The sequence below is a fragment of the Gadus chalcogrammus genome, chromosome 2 (genome assembly GCF_026213295.1).
Source record: "Gadus chalcogrammus isolate NIFS_2021 chromosome 2, NIFS_Gcha_1.0, whole genome shotgun sequence".
Classification (NCBI taxonomy): Eukaryota; Metazoa; Chordata; class Actinopteri; order Gadiformes; family Gadidae; genus Gadus; species Gadus chalcogrammus.
Genome location: NC_079413.1, coordinates 1,317,792 through 1,336,199, shown reverse-complemented (window position 1 = coordinate 1,336,199; position 18,408 = coordinate 1,317,792). Strand labels below are relative to the sequence as shown.

The following is an 18,408-nucleotide window of genomic DNA, read 5'->3' as shown; positions in this document are numbered from 1 at the left end:
TGGATCTGCAACAGGGTGGCTGTGTGACAGACTGTGAATTAAACGTCTGACATTGCTGTGAGACAAACAAGCAGGGATGGGGTGATATACACACACGCAGCAATTTCATGAGTTGTGATAAAACACAAGAAAAATCCTAGCAAACCCTAGCTTTTTCCATCTATTAGGCTACTACACGTTGTATAATCAAAAATGTAAACCAATTAAAGCATGTGTTTTCATTCAAAACAATGTGTGTGTGTGTGTGTGTGTGTGTGATTGCGTGTGTGTGTGATTGCGTGTGTGTGTGATTGCGTGTGTGTGTGTGTGTGTGTGTGTGTGTGTGTGTGTGTGTGTGTGTGTGTGTGTGTGTGTGTGTGTGAATAAGAAAAAAATAATAATAATCCACCAGCAAGCAGAGCTTTCTCATCACTGCGGAACGAACCATGAACTGTAGTACTAATGCGGTTGATTGGTGAAAAGACTCCGTGACGTTAGCGACATCTCTTGGCCAAATAGGACCACTGCATGATGTGGAAAATGAGAAGCGACGCGTAGCACAAGTATTGAGAAAGAAGTATTGTCTGAATAATCTTTTAGGCCTATTTAAAGCAGTACATAAGTTAAAGTAGTAATTGGTAGGAACTATAGGCTATAGTAATTGTTATAGTCCTATTGGTGTTCAGGAACCAAGAAACGGTATACATTTGGGCTAAATCCTGCAAAAATACTCACTTTGATTATGTATTTTATGAAGAAAAAAAATAATATATGTATAAATATGTGTCTATGTTGCATGTGCGTGTCTCCACCATGGGTCTCATAACTGTACATACTGTAGGCCTACACACTGTTACATAATGTCGAGTTTCACAGATACACAGTGAAAAGTGTGATTCACCCACGTCACCTGGTGCTGAGTGCGCAGCACTTCCGGTCCAGACACAGTTCTTCCGGTCCCCAATGCTGCTCAGCGGTTTCGCTCCCCAGTAGCGCACGCAGATCTGCGCTGGTTATTGTTTGGTGCGCAGTGTGATGGTCGTGTCCTAGTTCTATATTTTTGGACATAATTTAAAACCTTAAATAATTTAATAATAAACATTATCAAATTAGTAACTCGGCTGTTGCTTTGCGTTACCCGTTTTTATATTTTAACTCCCCTTCTGTCCACTGGTTCTCATTGGGACCGCCCATTTGGTAAGTCCTTATGAACAAATAACACTTTTGGTAGTTTTATCTTTTATGTAAACTAAATCTTTTCTATAAACGACTTAAACCGATGCCTATGTTTGCGTAGCAAACGCGTCGGAGATGTGGATTATGTCGACCCCCGAGTTGTTATTCTCCCTCAGAACCGCTGTTGTGTGAGCGGCTTTGTCCGACCCTTCCATGTTGTTGTTCGAGGGCTTTTTCTCACTAGTATGCTTTATGTTAAGTATTCAGTGAATTGACAGTGACAATGACAGTCGTTGTGTTTGTCGTTCTGTACCCCTGTGCCTCAGTGTCCCTCTGTCACAGTGTCCCTCTGTCAAACTGTCCAACTGTCCCCGTGTCCCAGTGAATAAGGTCACAGACACAAATCAGAATGACAGCGCACACACTTTTAATCCGAGCAGTATTAGTGGACTGTCATAACAGTGCTAAATTATCTGGTTCTATTTTAAGATCTCTTGGGCCATCTATATAGGTCATAGTTGGTTTGTTTACCTACAACCAGCTCTTATTTAGACTATGACATTCAAACAAGGGAACATCACGATAGGCATAACGCTTTGCTATGAAAATGCATTACTATTGTGTTCCGCTTTTTGAATGCTGCATAGCAATGAATAAAATTATTCGTTGGAAGTAGTGATTAGCTGAACTTACATAGAGATGTCATTCTTTACATAGTACAACAGAAAAAGTCATACCCTCGAACTAAATGGAACAGGAAACATAAAGTGCTTCCGGTCCCGATCAGAGAACAGCTATTTATATACATCTACCAAAATCAAAGTTATAGTCGTTATATCTTTATAGCGACTATCATAAAGCTATCGTTACTATACAATCTTTCTACGAAGCCATGATTAGGGCTTTGATAATATAATGTACTTAGAAGCATAATCAGAGTTATAGTCGTTATATCTTATAACGACTATTATAAAGCCACCGTTTCTTTGAAACCCTTCAATGAAGGGGGATTAGGTCTGTGCTAATATAATGGACTGAGAAGCATAATCAAAGATATAGTCGTTATATCTTTATAACGACTATTATAAAGCCACCGTTTCTATGAAACCCTTCTATGAAGGGGGATTAGGTCTTTGCTAATATAATGGACTGAGAAGCATAATCAAAGATATAGTTGTTATATCTTTATAACGACTATTATAAAGCCACCGTTTCTATGAAACCCTTCTATGAAGGGGGATTAGGTCTGTGCTAATATAATGGACTGAGAAGCATAATCAAAGATATAGTTGTTATATCTTTATAACGACTATTATAAAGCCACCGTTTCTATGAAACCCTTCTATGAAGGGGGATTAGGTCTGTGCTAATATAATGGACTGAGAAGCATAATCAAAGATATAGTTGTTATATCTTTATAACGACTATTATAAAGCCACCGTTTCTATGAAACCCTTCTATGAAGGGGGATTAGGTCTGTGCTAATATAATGGACTGAGAAGCATTTCCATGTGTGTCTCTTTCCAGTAGGAGTGACCGGTGCATCGTATCCCCGACGCCGTGAAGATGGAGAAGACCCAGAGTGCAGCCAACGGAGAGGCGTCAGAGTATGAAGGGAGGGTGGATGTTCTCAGGTAGGGCTGGAACACATTGTTATTCCCATAGTAGAGTGACAGTCCTCATGCAGACACCTGCAGACTCACCAAGACACACTGCTCTGGTCATTCAGTGATGCGTCCAACTCTGGTTTGGGGTAAACCTGGTTTGGTGGGAACCGGGTCAGAACCGCTTGTCCCGTCGGCCTGTAAACATACTGTATTACAGTTCCCACAAAAAAACTTTGATTTCTCACTCTTATTTTCTGCTAAATTGGTAGTGTAAACAACTTTTTCTGCTCCAGTCCAGAGGACCTCTCTGAGGTTCTGGCAGCGGGCACCAAAGAGGTCCACGAGAAGGCCGAGAACACCCAGTTTGTCAAAGACTTCCTCCGGGGCCGCATACGCAAAGAGCTATTCAAGGTCAGTCTCTCCACCAACAATAATGGGTCCAATCATTGAACGGCTGCGGAAGTACATTGAGATTTACATTTAGGCCATCTAGCAGACGCTTTTATCTAAAGCGACCTACAATAAGTAAAGTACATTTGTCAGAAGAAAGAGAAACAACAATATATCTCTGTCGGTACAGTAAGGATGTTCATAGAACCAAGTGCCAAGCACTAACCATCACTAGGTTAACCCATTCCTCGTACGCAACAAAGATAGCTAGGATTAGACCCTACACGATGCTAAGTACTATTTTTAATTGCAAGGACGTACAACATACAATAAGTGCGTACATTTAGTACCAGGACGTACGACATACAATAAGTGCGTACATTAAGTACCAGGACGTAGGACATACAATAAGTGCTTACATTTAGTACCAGGACGTACGACATACAATAAGTGCTTACATTTAATACCAGGACGTACGACATACAATAAGTGCTTAAATTTAATACCAGGACGTACGACATACAATAAGTGTGTACATTAAGTACCAGGACGTACGACATACAATAAGTGCGTACATTAAGTACCAGGACCTACAACACCAGTAGAAGACGTACCCTCAGAGCGGCGGTCCCCATTAACAGCGGCGCTCCGCCCTGTGCCCCCCCAGCTCGGTGCCGTGGCGCTCTACTACACCTACAGCGCCATGGAGGAGGAGATCGAGAGGAACCGGGAGCACCCGTACTTCGCCCCGCTCTACTTCCCCCAGGAGCTGCACAGGCGGGAGGCCCTGGCACGGGACCTGGAGTTCTTCTACGGGCCCGGGTGGCGGAGCGTGGTCAGCTGCTCTCCGGCCACCCAGGCCTACGTGGACCGCATCCACAAGGTGGGACGGGAGGACCCGGTGCTGCTAGTGGCCCACGCGTACACCCGCTACATGGGGGACCTCTCCGGGGGGCAGGTGCTGAAGAAGGTGGCCCAGCGGGCCATGAAGCTGCCCCCCACCGGGGAGGGCCTGGAGTTCTACACGTTCGACAACATCCACAGCGCCAAGTCGTTCAAGCAGCATTACCGCAGCAGGATGAACGAGCTGGAGCTGGACGCGGAGACCAAGAAGAAGATAGTGGCCGAGGCGGTCCGGGCCTTTGGGTTCAACATGCAGGTGAGTCATAAGGAGGCCGTCATGGTGGAGGCGAACGTAGCGTATCACAACATCAGAGTGTCTGGGGATTTTGGGTTTTTAAAGTAGATATAAGGAATATCGAATATACTGTATATCCTCAATTGACCTGAAATACACAAAAAGTTAATTTCTTGGGACCTTTGTTACTCCTGTCTCTTCTTGTCACTTCTTGTGCTTTGATTTCGATACTTGGCGTAGAGTGAGTAATAACCGATCGGTAATTGTATGCCTCTGTACAGCTCTTAAGTGTTATGTAGGTTATGCGTGACCTACGTAAAAACACACGCTCACACCAACAGCGAGGTCCAGCTTCCAAGGCAACGACCTGCTTGACTCCAACGTCGCTGTGTCTTGCATCAGGAGGACACCTCATCACTTTCTGTTTAGCCAGAATCACCTAGCAACAGACGTCCGGCTCTTATGTAACCCATATGTTGTTACAGCGTCGTATTTCTGTGTTTGATTTGACAGGTGTTTGATGAGCTGGACGAGATAGGGAGGAGCCTCCCGGAGGAGGTCATGGATGCAGGCCTCCCCGTCCATGGAGAGGGAGGAGACAGAAACAAGTGTCCCTACTTTGCCGCCAAAACAGGTGAAAAGGGCTTTTCTTAAAGATCTCCTATTATACTACTTTTCTGGTCTTCATTTCTTATTAATGACTCCTATAGAGCAACCTGACACGAATCACAGCACAAAAAACAATGTCGATTTTCGGGAAACTCTTCCTCTCTTCTGGGCGCTTTCAGCATTCTCTGTCAACACTCGGCTTCGTCCTTCTCGGCCCCCTCGCCCCCCTCCTGCCAACCCCACTCCGTTGTGATTGGTTACCTTCCGGAAGAGCACGTTGCAGCATTACCATGCATGGAAAATCCAGATTGTTCTACGTAGATAAATCCCGGAAATTTGACCCAAGTGAATGGCGACCGGCGTCCCTAGTGTTTAGCGCTCTGCACAGCCACCCCAGACGGTCAGCAGGGAACACGTCTAAATGCATGCACGTCGTTATTTGACACTTTTGTATGGTTGTGGTTGAACATGACTATAAATCATTTTAACAACGTTTATAAGTCATAAAAGTCGAAAAATGATAATAGGTGCTCTTTAAGGATTTGAACCCTTTTTTTTCCCATTTTGACCTCTCCCTAACCCTGCCTTGCACCTGCCCTGCTTTCTGCGTCTCTCTCAGCTGCCACCGGCGGAACGGAGTACGCCTGCCAGGTCGCCATGGCGGTGCTGCGACACCCCACGGGTCAGGTCCTGTTCGCGGCCTGGGTGGCGTTTATGGCGGGATTCGCTGCCTGGTACCTGATGTGAGCGTGGTGCCGCGCCCGGGGGGGAAAGGCGGCGGAGGGAAGGCGGAAGAACAGAAAGGGATGGGGCAGGGAGCAGGGAGAAGATGGTTATGGGATGAGGAGCATCCATCCTGCGATGCCACTGCCACCTCCCCCACGACGGCCTGCTGGAGCTCTCCACCTAACTCAGTCCTTTTTATTTCTCATGGGTTCTCCCAGTGTGGTTGCCGGACCTAAAGCCTACTGAATGCTGCATGTCTGTTGCTGAAGAGGAATACGCCGACATCATGACTGGAATGGGTTGGGAGAGGCACGGCTACAGACGATTTTTTTTCCATTTGTTTGAAATTACGTTTTGTTCTGCCAGGTCATTGGTGTTCTTTTAATGGTGACTTTTTATTTTTATTCATTTTAATCCTGCAAGCCCAATTTTTCCAAGTTATGCATTAGTTGAGAATGGTGGTATTGAAATGATAGTTTAGCAGTAGCATAAAACGGTACTGTATATAATATGCTGGATAACTGAGGAGATTATCTGTGGGGCAGACGGCGGCATCCTGACTTTATAAACCATTCAGCGGTTCGGTTTTCTGCAAAAACACAGTGGTCCGAAATGGAATCACCTCTTATTGCAAGCAGAAAAACATAAATTGTGCTGATCTCACAATGTAAATAGTTGTTTCGTGAATCTTTAAATGCATATTCAAGCATACAAAGTTTAACCAAAGACACTTATAAATGCTAAATCAATACCTGACCTGTGTTTCACCCTCACATACCATGCAGGCTCACCCTCTCATGACATGCAGGTTCACCCTCTCATAACATGCCGGGCCTCACTTGGCCCCAGCCTACACGGTTAGATTCCTTTGCACTTTACAGATCTACACCTATAGTTTCATCAGGATCTGCAAATGATTATATTTTAGATTATATAACAATAAAACCATTACTTTGAGAACATGAGTCAGTTTGCTTTTTCTAAATGTTATCTATTTTTCGATACAAAAAACAACAAAAGCAAAAACGGGTTCAAATATAGAACTTACTTGGGTTGTGAATCTCAGATATCTGATCCTTTAAAAAAATAAGTTGCACCTCAACTTCCTTCCGTAATTCAAGCAGATAACTCAACCGCGGCAGTTTATTGAAGTTGCAAAGGAGTGGGGGTTTTGACGGGCAAACTTTGTAATATAAAAGTGTTGAGGCCATGCAGGTAAGGTAATATCCCTATCCTTTCCGATTCCGAAAAGAACACAATAATATAATAGTCAATGAGTTATTTTGTTGTAGAACTATCCCGTACATTTCCAGTACTATGTCGTTCTGAATACACGCCGTTGCGTTATCTCTTCACTTATTCTATTACAATTTCCACAAGTCTTTAATTCTGTTAGCCTTTTTTGTTGCTCGCTCCCTGAGCTTCTGGCTGGTGACATATTATATATATTATATATGTCGTGCTCTGGGTTGCTGCTGGACTGGTAGCAGGCTACTCTGCCACCTGGTGCGGACGATGGAGGTCTTCGATGTTGTTGACCCTGCTTCTGCTTGTGTGGTGCGCTTCTAGACTGCATTCAATGAGGACCCGATCCAACGAAAGAAGACCAAACCTGCCATGGCTAAAGGTAGGGACAGCTCTAGTTCCTACATTCAAGACCCTCAGGTGCCTGGCCATGTATGTTTCCAAAAATATATGACATACAAACATAGTATAATAGTACGCACGCTCATATTCTAATCGACGCAAGGTGCTATTGCTCGCTGCTAGGCTCACATAGGTGCGTGCTAGTGGGCAACGTCACATATAACATATAACATATAACACATCATAACATATGAAATAACAGGCTGTTTTATTCTTGTTAAATAGAAAGATGAGCTTTTCGATGATTACATTGCTTTTGATTGAAGCATCGGCTAATTAACTTAATACAAAAAAACGACCCTAGTTTATTATAATGCTTCTATACATATTCAACATTAAATATATCCTAAGCCTGTTAATCAATTAACAAATACAATACACTTAAAAAATAGTACATCCATTGGAATATAATCTTTAAAAAAATATATCTTTGCGAAATCAAACATTTAAGTGTCTCCCGTCACACACTTAGTTTGCTTTGTTTGTTGTTCTGTAGATCTGCATTGCCTTTATCAAAATAAGCTTTGTCCCAGAAATAAGCCAATTACCGATACAACCACGTCTAAAAGCCCTTGGTTGTTTTGTATTAATGACGAAGCCACCAGCAAAATAATATCAAAAGTTTTGCGTGTAGCGAATATTATATCTTTGCCAGAGCTTATCTTGCTATTGCTTCCTTGCTATTGCAGGACTATTTAGTTGACAGGCTTACTAGGTCTGGTGTCTTTAACTGAGCAGTCAACATGAGTGATACATCACAAAAATGCAACTGCTTCACTGTGTGAAATCTTCCAACAATAAATTGGTCATTGTTTTGTGGACCCAAAGAGCCACGTTATAGAGAGGTTCATCTGTATATTAGTCAAGCAGTGATATCTATCATAGGATCATTAGCTGGATCCTCCTACTACACACGACTGTTGGCACACAACAGGTGAGGGGAAGGATTGAGGGTGATGCCCAGAACTGGGGTCAGATCCAGGTCGTCCTCCGATACCCCGGGTGGAGGAGTGAAATGGAAGTGTTGAAGCAGCATGGCGAAGAAGAGGAAGAGCTCCATCCTGGCTAGACTCTCACCGACACACGCCCTGCGACCTGACACAGGGAACAGGGTCAAACCTCGAGATCATCTGCACAGTATTTGATAAAACACAGAAGAAGGGATACAGTATATATATTAATAGAGCTAGCGAACCTGCAGAGAAAGGCATGAAGGCATCTCTCTTGACGAACTTCCCATCCTCATCCAGGAAGTGGGAAGGATTAAAGCTGAGTGGACTCTCCCATTCTGTCTCATCCCACAACACAGACGTTAGGAGAGGATACACCACAGTGCCCTGTAGAGAAAGGACAATTCAGGAAGTTATTAAGCTATTTATTAAGATATTTTTATATGATATAGCCGTGGGTGTGGCTATTCCGTTGAGTCAGACCTTCTTAATGAAGTAGCCTTGGAAGGTGACGTCTTGGCTGGTGATGTGAGGGAGTGACATGGGAACGATGTTGGTAAATCTCTGGATTTCATGGATGACAGCATCAATATAGGGCAGGTTCTTCCTGTCCTCTAACTTGACCTGCCGACTCCCTATCATGCTGCTCAGTTCCTCCTGGACCTTGACTGGATGTTAAAAATAAGCAGAACATCAGGAATATACATCAGGAATATATAACCCCAAATGAATTAGGGTTATTTGCATCCAAAAACTGATCTGCATTGTCAGACTTGAAATGGGGTATTGGCAAAAATTGACAAATTTAAGCCGTCATTCTGTAAGTCAATCTTGAACAGCTGTCAAAACCTTTTGTTGAGTTTGACTTTAAACAAGTTGAACATCTATACGTAGGCTTGATAATTGTTGCAATAAAATGCAGAACATTAAGAGTATTCAATAGGCTATTAGTCAGAAATACAATGTATATTTGCCATCTGCTGGTCAGAAGCATAGCTTCTTAAAGTCACTGTGTGTTAAATTAAGCCCCTCCTTGTAAATAGGTGGGACCTCTTTCAGAATAAAAAAAACGAAATGACAGTGTTCTTTCCGCTCCAAATGACAACTGTGTGATTCAAACGAGCGGTGAGTAGAGATAGCGAATGCCTGAAAAACAAATATAGCCCCGCCCCTAAATTAAAAGAAAATAGGTCTATTATAAGTGAAGTAAAATACATCTGGTCAGCTGGTGGGCAGGGACTAGCTCAAATACCTAGTTAGAATATTCTTCACAGTTTTTATATCGTCACTTCCTTACCCTGGATTTTTGGGTACTTGGCCATGATCAGAAGACCCCATCTTAATGTTGTTGCAGTTGTATCAGTTCCAGCATTAAACAAATTGGCAATAGATACATTAAGGTTCATATTGGTGTAGTAACTGTTCTTATTTCCAGATTCCTGCATTTGGAAAAAAAAGTGGTAGAAGTGACATGAGAAGAGTATAGATGGGAAAAAGGTATTGGTCCGATGAAGACTAGATACACAGAATGATACTGTTATGTTCTTGTTGAATACATTGTATATCGTTTAAGTGCATTGACAATTTCATGACAAGATGAAAGATTTAAATCTCGCATATAACGACAGTTTGAGCACAAGGCGACATACCTCTAGAGTCTGCTGGCGAATCAGGAATGCGTCCACAAAACCCCTGCACACCTCAGGGACAAGGGTGTGTTTGAGACATTGGGTCATCTTGCTTATGTCTGCTTGATTTTGAACTGCATTCTTGATGACCCTGCGGCTGCTAAACCACTTGCCCAACCACGGCAACGCGTTGTATATCTACAATGAAACGGAGTCAGTAAAAGCGATGTCCTGTATGTCAGTTGCTAGTAATTCCAATGGAAAAATAAATCGCACCTGTACTGAAGGGGATCCTGTCAGTCGAATGGTCTCGTTGGCTCTGTTTACCATACTTGTAAACTTTGGGTCATCATATTCAAATCTACTGCCATAGATAATGGCGCTGATTATATTGGAGACCGCATAGTTCATTGATTTTGTAGTATCAAAAGCTTTTCCTGTAACATGAAGGGATGATTTATTATTCTTCCTATATCAAAAGTGACAACAAATAACTGAGGAAATGTGACACATACCTTTATATTGCTCCATAACCTCAATGAGGTACTGGCATTCTTCTGTAATTTTCTCTTCACTTAATTTCTTGCCCATCCCAAAGTCTCTCAAAGTGGTCAATGCAAAACGTCTCATTTCTTTCCATGTCTCTCCATTAGCAAACAAAATGCCTGGATCAAATAAAATGTTACGGTTTTAAATACTATAAGTAGATGTTTAATTTAGTTAACACTCGTTCGATAAATATTAAATAGCTTAATTTATTCACCATGTCCTCCCGTAGTTTCGTCTACGATTTTGAAAACCTCTCTGTCTCCAAATTCATCTGCATTGTTGACCAGGGCTTGTTTGACAGTCTTGTATCCCGCCAGAACCACCACTTTCTTCGGTCCAAAATACACTGTGAATACATTTCCATATTTCTTGGAAAACTGATAAAAGAAACACACAAAGTAGTTTTAAATACAGTGAATGAGGAAGGAAAGTGTATAAATATCGGATAGATACTATTGAAAATAAAGTATTGTTATGCTTGATATAGTCAGTCCTATAGACCTGGGAAGTCTGGTTCCCCTCCACTTCATTAATAAAACAAGGTAGGTTCATAACCTTTGACGAGGAAAGAGCTTATTTAAGGACTTTACTTTCACAACTAATAAATACATCAATTGCTGAGAAAATTGTATTTATAACGTCCCTCCTCTCACTTGTTTCCATGATCTGAACTGATTTGTAACAGTTCGCCCCCAATAAGTTTGCAACAAGTTTGCATACAAACCAAGCTTTCTTGGGGAAAAAAACATAATTGTAAATTTCATAGGCACAACACATCCGCAAGCTATGGGTCTCTGAGTGACCGCATGACTGCCCAGGCCTATAGGGCGATCAAATGACCACACGATTTATAAACAAAGAAAAACAACAGGAGCCTCACCTCCCAGAGGGTGATGTGTGGTTTCATAAAGTCCATGCTCAAAAGGTTCCCGATCAGGGGCAGTGGTCTGGGCCCAGGGGGATCCTTACCCTGGCCCTGATTCCTGGAGGAGAAGAAGAAGAGGACCAGCAGACCTACAAGAGCCCCCAACAGGGGGACTGAAGCGGACGATTCGAAAAGATCTGGTAGAGCCATGATCTTAGACTAATATAATCTTCAGCTACCGAAGTACAAGTATAAAAGTACAGTAACCGCCCAACCTTCGTTTTGGAAGTAAAGTCCTACTGATGGATGTGGCAGCGTGTTTGCACATTTTGTAGTAGCCTGTGCAAGGGAAAACGCCCCACCCGAGTGGTCACACACTAAAATGCAATTTGAGTCTGTTAATAATTACCGTTTCTCAAGGACTCTGTATTGAACTGTGTACAGAATAAATCCCTGTCTTCAGTAGAGAGCACAGCTTCTCTGCACAACAAACAATTATGGGATGTAATTAAATTATGGCAATTTAGGTATCATCAGTTGCCATCTGTAGTTGTAGCCTTTTATTAAACGTAAAAATAATCTGGGAGAGGTCCAAAAACATTTCCGAAGACTTAGGCAGTAAAACATGGCATGTAGCCCACTTGTGGTAAAGTTTAAAGATAAGATAAGTTTAATTATGAAAGGTTGTGTGAACCAGGTTCTCCAAATCTTCACTGTATCAAAAGTCATCTAAAGTCTTGAAATTAATATGTATACATATTTTTAAACATGGCATGTAGCCTACTTGTGGTAAGTTTATAGATAAGATAAGTGTAATTATGAAAGGTTGTGTGAACGAGGTTCTCCAAATCTTCACTGTATCAAAAGTAATCTAAAGTCTTAAAATTAATATGTAGACCTATGTTTTCCCCTTTATAGCTAAAAAATGCTCAATAAATCAGTTCAAATCAGAATAAATAGAGTTTCTTATACTGTTGAACGCACACTAGGAGAGCTTCGTTAAAGTAGGAAATCTTAACATCGCGTGTGTCATGGTTCCCAAACAAGGAGATGTGTGCATCGATGAGGTTTTAAATCTAATAGATAGAAAAACTACAATAAGCTCTGGTAGACTGTGGTTAAAGGACACCCTGCTCAACCTAGTTACGACAAGCAGCTGTTGATCCATCTTCTTTGTTTAGCTCCCGCCATATGGTTTAGACTCAACAGTTCCTCCAAGACTAAGTTAACGCAAATAGATCAATCAACATACTAAAGTCCATGCTCAAAAGGTTCCCGATCAGGGGCAGTGGTCTGGGCCCAGGGGGATCCCTACCCTGGCCCTGATTCCTGGAGGAGGAGAAGAAGAAGAGGACCAGCAGACCTACAAGATACGCGTAGGTTGATTGTTATATCATAACGGGTGACGTTTCTCGTGACTTATTCGAGTTTAGACGGCTATGTAGAACCTGCCCCTGTCACACTGGTTCCTTAGAATCCAACTATATTGCGTTGGATGTTCCACCTCTGTGCCTTTCGCCTTCATAGTTAGTGTGTGTTCTAGACTCGACGGTTCGATTATAATAAGTCACCCGCCACAGGAAGTAGACAGCGTTAATTATTTTTAGCGAGTTAGATCTCTCAAAATCAAAGCAAAGATTATTGCGTTAATTTGACAGCACTTATATCTATCTCTCTCTCTCTCTCTCTGTATATGTGAACCTTTGGTGATATTGATGTTATATGTGTGGTGTATAATTATGTTTCTTTAAACATAGAATACAATTTTCACTATTTAGGAGACCGATCTATTCGGTTATTTCATGGGTTGATCTGGAAAACGTTCAGCCTTAACAAAACCTAGCACAACATTTATCTAAACGAAAACGGTATGCAATGATCACCCTGTTGTAGCTTAATTTCCTGTGTATGCGTTTCAAAATGACAAGGCAAACATTTCAGTTGACTTCTTACCTACAAGACTCAATTTGCCTATGGGCTATATAAGGTATCTTATTGGGCTTATCATTATTGCGGATCATTGTGATTGTGATGTGATATTAAAATTTGTATATGTGGAGTAGAGGGCAGTTGAAAAGTTGGTAACATTTAACAATTAGGGTAGGACATGTACTAATGTTAATTAAGGTTTTAATGTATACATTATTTAACATGGCTAGGGTAAGCCCCCTCTTTAATGGGGTTCAAATATATATAAATATATACCTTACCATTAGTTAACTGTTCATTAATTGTTTATTAATGCCTATTACTGCAAACTAATCTTAATTTATGGTTTATTATTGTAACCTTATTGTAAAATACTGCCATAAAGATTATGAAAGTGTCACACTTTTACACTTTGGAAAACTTAAGTGATTTTTTAAACAAAAAATTGTTAAACTATTATAAGTATGGCATTCAAAGAATCAATAACTTTAATATATCACTCATGAAAGTGTCAGTTTTAAAAAGAAAAACAGGAATCTGCCGACCTGACAGAAGCCAGTGACTTTTAACACAAACGCAGTCAAACCTTGGCAAAGTTCCCATTTGTGTCAAAGTTTACAGATCAAGATAAACAGATTATGAAATCCGGTGGGTTTTAACCCAGTTTACTAAATCATTACTATATCAAGAGGCATATCATGCCCCTTACTTATGCCAACCAACATTTGCATTTTTTTTTATCTCAATCCCAGTGAAATATTCACCTATTTACAAATGTGTGTTTTTCATTTTACATCCAAATGTAATAAACCCAACAGCTTATATTTTTGGGTTGTCTACTTCCGAAAAAAACGCCAAAGATATAATTTCTGCCCTTTCAAGCCTCCATGTCCTGCCTTGCATGACTTATTGGGGACTTTTGTTTTTGCTTTCGAACTTGATAATTAAAAGGTAAGGCATTTAGACACTCCTACTGCTTATTGAGTGCATTCCAAGAAGTCACACTCAGCTGCCAGCTGCTCTCGACTCCACTGGGGTTCATTTTGGGACAAGACAAGTCAGGTCACCATGCTAGCGGTTGCTGGGATTACCTATACTCGGTTCCGATACCTCCTATACTATACATCTTGCTTTCTTCATTGTTCCACTTTGCCCTGAGCTTTCCGTCATGCACCTGTCAGTCGTTTCCTCTGTTCATTACTTGATTATGCAACGATCCTTATATCAATGGTGGCTGGGGGGCACTTTGAGATCCCTTTGATAATCAAATATTGGTCTAATTCTTTAATCAACAAGGCCTAAGGCCCTTGGAGGGGATTCATAGTACAGTTTTGTACTGCACACATGCACAGCACAAGAATAACCTGAGGCACATTGATGAGGTCAATGGCAGTTTACTGACCTGCTCCTTAGCATATGTCGACTGAATGACTTCTGAATATTTGAATTGTTTAAGAGACTTCTGAATATTCAGTATTATCACTTTCTTTGTTTGTTTGATACATTTTTATTTTAACTTGTTTAAATTGTTTATTCATTCACTTGCATTTTTGTGAGGCACTTTGTAAGCGCGTGTTTTCAAAAAAGTGCTTTATAAATAAAGCTGTAAATGAAATTCAACCTAAGACATAATGGTCCCTCATCAACCTGGTGCAACGTAATACACAGGGATCCGAGAAATAGCAACCCGAAAGGGTATCATCGTGTTATATATCCCCCCCCCCCCCAACAATCCTGTATTATGTGTCAGAGATCTAAGTTGTTGCATATTAAGCCACACAATCATTAACTTTCTGCCTCGACCCTTCTGTGAGCACACAACTGGTGGGGGGAAGGATTTAGTGTGAGGCCCCATGTTGGAGTCAGATCGAGATCCTCCTCTGTCACTCCAGGTGGAGGAGTGAAACGGAAGCGTTGAAGGAGGGTGGTGAAGAAGAGCAAGAGCTCCATCCTGGCCAGACTCTCACCAACACACGCCCTGCGACCTGACACAGGGAACAGGGTCACAACCCTGGAGGTCATCTGCACAATATTCGGTAGAACACCGAAGAAGGGACACAGGGTCTGTTGATGGAGCTGGCGAACCTGCAGAGAAAGGCAGGAAGGCATCTCTCTTGACGAACTTCCCATCCTCATCCAGGAAGTGGGAAGGATTAAAGCTGAGTGGACTCTCCCATTCTGTCTCATCCCACAACACAGACGTTAGAGAAAGGACCATTCAGGAAGTTATGAAGATATTTATCACGGTCTTACAATATTATGTCTGGTGGCTATTCCGTTGAGTCAGACCTGCTTAATGAAGTAGCCTTGGAAGGTGACGTCTTGGCTGGTGGTGTGAGGGAGCGACATGGGAAGGGCGTTGGCCAGTCTCTGGGTCTCATGGATGACAGCATCAGTGTAGGGGAGGTTCTTCCTGTCCTCTACCTTGACCTGCCGACTCCAGATCATGCTGCTCAGCTCCTCCAGTACCTGGTCTGGAAAATACACCAAAAACGAGTTTGGAAAAAATTAACAATGCTGTGATATAATTGATGATGAAGCGAGATCTGGCCCAAGATGTGGTGGACTGCTTGTTCAATCCAAAATTTGAGGAAGGAGATAGGTACCAAAGTTTGTAGAGAATAATCAAGAGAGAAAGAAAGAAAGAATAAAACCTGCACTCACCTAATTAAGAAAATCCAAATAGATACCTGTGCTGAAGGGGATCCAACAATTTGAATGTTCCCATTGGATCTATTGAGAATAGCTTTAAACTCTGGGTCATAATATTCAAACCTACTGCCATACATAATGGCACAGATTATAGACGGCATAGTTTTATGTGGTACTAACGTTATAATTTGTATGCATTAGCATACCATTTTCTTTAGAAACTGTATGCATTAATGGGGTTAACTCTCTGTCTCCAAATGCATCTGCATGGTTGACCAGGGCATGTTTGTCTTGTATCCAGCCAGGACCACCACCTTCTTTGTTCGTAAATACACTGTGAATACATCTCCATATTTCTTGGAAAGCTGATTGCAGAAAGACATGCAGTACCAATCATTATCAAGTATCAATCAATCAATAATCAAATGGATAACATATCAATAATCAAATGGATAACAAGTCTTCCAGGAAGAGACCATGGACCGAATAAAAACAGTAGTGGCCTCACCTCCCAGAGGGTGATGTGTGGTTTCATAAAGTCCATGCTCAAAAGGTTCCCGATCAGGGGCAGTGGTCTGGGCCCAGGGGGATCCTTACCCTGGCCCTGATTCCTGGAGGAGAAGAAGAAGAGGACCAGCAGACCTACAAGAGCCCCCAACAGGGGGACTGAAGCAGACGAATGGAGAAGTTCTAGAAGCACCATGATCGTCAACAAATAACGAGGTTAGGCAAGTGGGTTTACAGGTTTAGTGACTGCATTCTTTATGAAGTAGAAGTAACCTCAGGCTTGGGACTGATTATGTAGAAGCAAGCAAATGTTTAAGTGCAGGGGGAAGAGGGGAAAGTTTACCATCATTTATTAACATTTAAATTGTACAAGTCAATGTACAATCAGGTCAATGTTTAATCTCTTGTCCCTGCCACCCGCCTGGTTCATTCAAAGTTTTATCCTGTTGAACTCGCTGAATTGAACGTTCAAAAAAGGAAAAAATGAGCAGCAGTAATTCAATAAATAATTGTATTTATTGTTCAGTCATTTAAAATTATTACTGTCTGCGTTTCTGAGCCTGATGGCTTAAGGAAGGGCATCGCCTCCTTGAAAGTAGTTCTCAGCTGGGTCTAGGTCTAGTTATTACGAGGGTCTATGTAGATTAGTCTGTTATAATCCTACAGGGGGCATCTGTTCACAGTGAGTAAACTAACAATGGTTAGTTTGCATTGTTGTTCGGGGGAACATCAAAACAAAGGGAGGAAATCAGATATTTTTGACATAGTTAATAATTAATCCAACAGTCAATGAGACACAAACTGCTAAGGTTTCAACCACACACACACACACACACACACACACACACACACACACACACACACACACACACACACACACACACACACACACACACACACACACACACACAACCTCTTGCAGGCAGACTCAGAATCTTGAGCCCATTTATTAGGGAACAGGTGTTATCGGGATTCCATCACTGCATTCCCAGAATCCTGCATTGTGAAAGTCTTCCCTTTTTTTTTTTAAATGTAGAATGGCATTTTATTCTACATACAAAACAACCATAGTATTTTTCAGGAGTCCACGACCACCCTGCCCGTTTTGACACACAAAAGCAATTTGACACTTCTGGGATGAGCCAATGATTCATCTGTTTGGAAGGTTTTGTTGGAGACAAACAAAGAATCTTCAGGCAACAGATGTGACAGCTGTGACTGCTCTCTCTCTCTCCTTCGTCTGCTGGGTCCTCTGTGTTTGCCTACCTGCTACAGGTAGCCAGTGGGCGGGGCTGAGAGGCTTGTCAGCTGATGAGGTGCACCTGTGCAGGTCTGCCACGCAGGCTTTAGCCAGTCTCTCTCTCTTTCCACAGAGGCAGTTGGGCTTGGGTTCTGTTTAGGGTGGTTCCTTAAGGTTTTGGACCTTTGGATTGGTTCCATGTTTTGTTTTATGTTAACACTATTCAACATCCCCACAGCACACTTTCCACTGCCCATATACATAGGCTAGTCGAAATAATTGTGTGTTTGGTCAGTAGTTCAGTTGGTTGGTCACATATGTTGGTTTGCTGTTCAGGTTTGGTTTGTTGCATTTTGTTCGGGTATTTCCAACATGGTAAAGATGTTTTGTTGCTCCCAGTATTTGTTTTGTCTGTCTGGGTAAGTTTCCTCCGTTCTGGCTCGGTCGGTCCTTGTGATTTTGGTACTGGTTTTCTGTCCAAACCATATAATCGCACATTTTCTAATCTTCCATACACTACACTAATCCCTTTACAGATTTCATGATACTTACTTTATTCTAATAAATAACTTTATCCCTTATCATGTGTGGATCCCGATCTTTGCTCTGACCCGAGCCTCGTCTTAATGCAGCCAAGGAGATGGAAGAGCGTTATGAATAATTATTAGATGATTGTGTTGTACAATGAAAGACAGTAAAGATTCAATATGAATGGCAAAATAAGGATGGGATTTTATTTGAACAATAAAATATGTGTTGGGCAAATTATAGAGAGGCTGAGATTATAGATTTCATATTCAAAAGGCGAAGGGGTGA

General features: G+C 41.8%; 3 protein-coding genes across 4 annotated transcripts; 1 reads left to right on the top strand and 2 right to left on the bottom strand.

The window, feature by feature from the left end:
- The first annotated feature begins 926 nt into the window (after positions 1-926).
- LOC130405598 (heme oxygenase 2-like) lies at positions 927-6,583 on the top strand. 2 transcript variants are annotated; one of them, XM_056610784.1, is made up of 6 exons: positions 927-1,176; positions 2,686-2,789; positions 3,056-3,173; positions 3,820-4,311; positions 4,804-4,924; positions 5,519-6,583. In XM_056610784.1, the coding sequence occupies exons 2-6, from the start codon at positions 2,722-2,724 to the stop codon at positions 5,644-5,646; spliced, it is 927 nt and encodes a 308-aa protein (XP_056466759.1). In that variant the 5' UTR covers positions 927-1,176; positions 2,686-2,721; the 3' UTR covers positions 5,647-6,583. The 2 variants fall into 2 exon arrangements, with proteins under 2 accessions (XP_056466759.1, XP_056466750.1); XM_056610775.1 differs by having other exon boundaries at positions 2,683-2,789; positions 5,519-6,577.
- An 858-nt stretch (positions 6,584-7,441) lies between these two features.
- On the bottom strand, positions 7,442-11,587 carry LOC130405215 (cytochrome P450 2K1-like). Its single transcript, XM_056610249.1, has 9 exons — positions 11,280-11,587; positions 10,614-10,776; positions 10,366-10,515; positions 10,127-10,287; positions 9,872-10,048; positions 9,520-9,661; positions 8,706-8,890; positions 8,468-8,609; positions 7,442-8,367 (listed from the first exon to the last, which is right to left on the bottom strand). The coding sequence occupies exons 1-9, from the start codon at positions 11,472-11,474 to the stop codon at positions 8,180-8,182; spliced, it is 1,503 nt and encodes a 500-aa protein (XP_056466224.1). The 5' UTR covers positions 11,475-11,587; the 3' UTR covers positions 7,442-8,179.
- A 3,365-nt stretch (positions 11,588-14,952) lies between these two features.
- LOC130403768 (cytochrome P450 2K1-like) lies at positions 14,953-16,548 on the bottom strand. Its single transcript, XM_056608242.1, has 4 exons — positions 16,443-16,548; positions 15,485-15,667; positions 15,279-15,383; positions 14,953-15,178 (listed from the first exon to the last, which is right to left on the bottom strand). Exons 1-4 carry the CDS (start codon positions 16,546-16,548, stop codon positions 14,979-14,981), a joined length of 594 nt encoding a protein of 197 aa, XP_056464217.1. The 3' UTR covers positions 14,953-14,978.
- Positions 16,549-18,408: the final 1,860 nt, after the last annotated feature.